We start from the raw sequence: 2,121 nt of genomic DNA on the forward strand, positions 1-2,121 counted from the left end.
CTAAAAATGTCACTTTTCAGTAGAGTATTCAAGTTATATCTGATGGCAGGTTACAGCCGATTCACTACCGTCTAACGATGACGTCACTTATAAAGAAGATTCCGTCTTAGCTTACGTAAACAAAGACTTTTGTGGAACTGGAACTCTATTCATTTGTTACAAGTGAGATTATAAATATGTTTTTCTCAATATGAATAAGTACGCTTTGTTTTAGCGGCATAATTTGGGCCAACGAAAATAAGTTAGGCTTTGAATTACCATACTCTACGATTGCAATGCATGCTATTTGTCGGGATTTAAGTGTTGTTCCGCATGAAAGCTTGTACATATTCCAGGATTTCTCGAAGGGTAAGCATTGTTGTTAGAAGTGCATTGTTCATTGATTATTCAGTTTTATTTGAAATGAAATTAAAACTTTTGAATTTAGACGATTCACAGTGTTTAGACAAGCAGCATTTCAATATAGATGTTCTTGTAACTGACAGCAAAGATGGTACGTGAATTGTTCACACTTAACAATAAATTACACTGTGAAATGTGTTTAAATAAGTATTTTTATTACTGTATGCAGAAGTTGCCAATGAAAATGGTGAAGATGGAGAAAATGATGAACAAATGGATGCAACAAATTCGGTCTATTATCATTTTGCTCCGAGTTCTCCGGAATCTTGTAAGATTACAGACTATATATTATAAGACATATAAGACTATATTATGTTGAAAATTGTTTTTTTAGTGAACACAATTTTTCAAATGATAACTAAAGTACAATCAGAAGAATGTTTCGATGATTTTGAGGGTAAAATAAAAAAAGTTTCAATCAAATAGTTGATTTTACATTTTCAGAGACGCTGCCCTATGATATGTGCACTTTGAGTAAAGAAGAGCAAGAACTGTTGGATAGAATGGGTGGCGGTAGGTTTACTAAATCATGCATATTTTGACATATGTTCACAATATATTTTTAGTCGGACTCAGCGAAAATGAAGAAGACTGAAAAAAATGGTCTGAAATAAAACCGTGGAATTTACATTCTAGAGCAGTATCGTTATAAAACTAATCATTTAATTTCAATATTTATTTCATATTTTCATACATGTAGTAGTCTAGATAAAGGTGTGTTCAGTGTTCACTTTGTTCATAGCTGGCGCGAGTTGCCCAGTATGGCTTCCTACCAGTAAATGTTTTATAATCGCGATATTCTTTTTTGATTCTATCTAAATGCGGCTTCAAATACCAAGTTTCCTGAAATGAAAAATCGTATTAACGCAAGCTCATCGGACAAAATCACTCACATCTTCCCATTTAGTCCACTGATCCTTCGGTAAATATTCATGTTTAAGAGTTAGTTGTGCAGCTCGAAGCAGACGAATTGCTCTCTTGTCATACTCTTCTGGCGACAAACGTTTTACAGCCTCTTCCACAATTTCTTTCGATTCAGAGTATGTATCGTGCCAAAGTAAGCCTGAAACAATTTTCCAAAAAAAACAAATTCAAATAACTGAAAATTTACCGTAACGTCGCCCTGTCCACGAATGCCATATTGTTTTTCGAAGCCAATTTGCAAACGGTCCTACGTATTGAGAAGAAATATTTGTTAAACATAATGAACATACATATATATGTATATTACTGTGTATTTATTTTTCTTAAAAGCGCACGACAGCATTACTGCTGAATAAAAGGACTTGCAAAAACTCACCATTAAAACGAAATGATACCTGTCGCGCTGCTTCTGATCCCATAGCAAAAGTGACCGAAAAATAACGTAACGAATAAAATTATACTGTAGATCAGTATTAAATGAAAAGCAAGTATTTGTAAATAATGTTTAATATTAAAAGCTACAGAAAAATTATTCATTAATAATATTTTGCAAAAATTTTTTGTTGAATTTATTTACCATAGTGATTAATTACTAGAAATCATATTTAAACAAGCATTTTATTTCTCATCAAAAAAGTATTCCAATTTTTTGTAGCACATTAAGTTTAAAATGCTGTAGCAAGTTACCTTTTCAATAAATAATTTCGAATATTGTTTAGATTCTATTTTTATAATATTGGGCCATTCTTCTATTTCCATTGTACCGGTTGTTCTTGAAAAATCATATTCTTTGAG

The 2,121-nt window shown here is 31.9% G+C and overlaps 1 protein-coding gene across 1 annotated transcript; it reads left to right on the forward strand.

The window, feature by feature from the left end:
* Positions 1–49: 49 nt before the first annotated feature.
* Positions 50–1,752, forward strand: Tsp_08487a (putative ribosomal protein L3; the record flags this gene model as incomplete). The annotated part of the gene is made up of 9 exons (XM_003375452.1): positions 50–162; positions 215–348; positions 428–493; positions 572–670; positions 737–799; positions 847–919; positions 1,103–1,161; positions 1,344–1,459; positions 1,657–1,752. Coding segments are annotated over 9 exons (819 nt in total), but the record flags the coding sequence as incomplete, so codon positions are not given.
* Between the last annotated feature and the right edge of the window lie 369 nt (positions 1,753–2,121).

Source organism: Trichinella spiralis (genome assembly GCF_000181795.1).
Source record: "Trichinella spiralis strain ISS 195 chromosome Unknown Scfld5, whole genome shotgun sequence".
NCBI classification, from domain to species: Eukaryota; Metazoa; Nematoda; class Enoplea; order Trichinellida; family Trichinellidae; genus Trichinella; species Trichinella spiralis.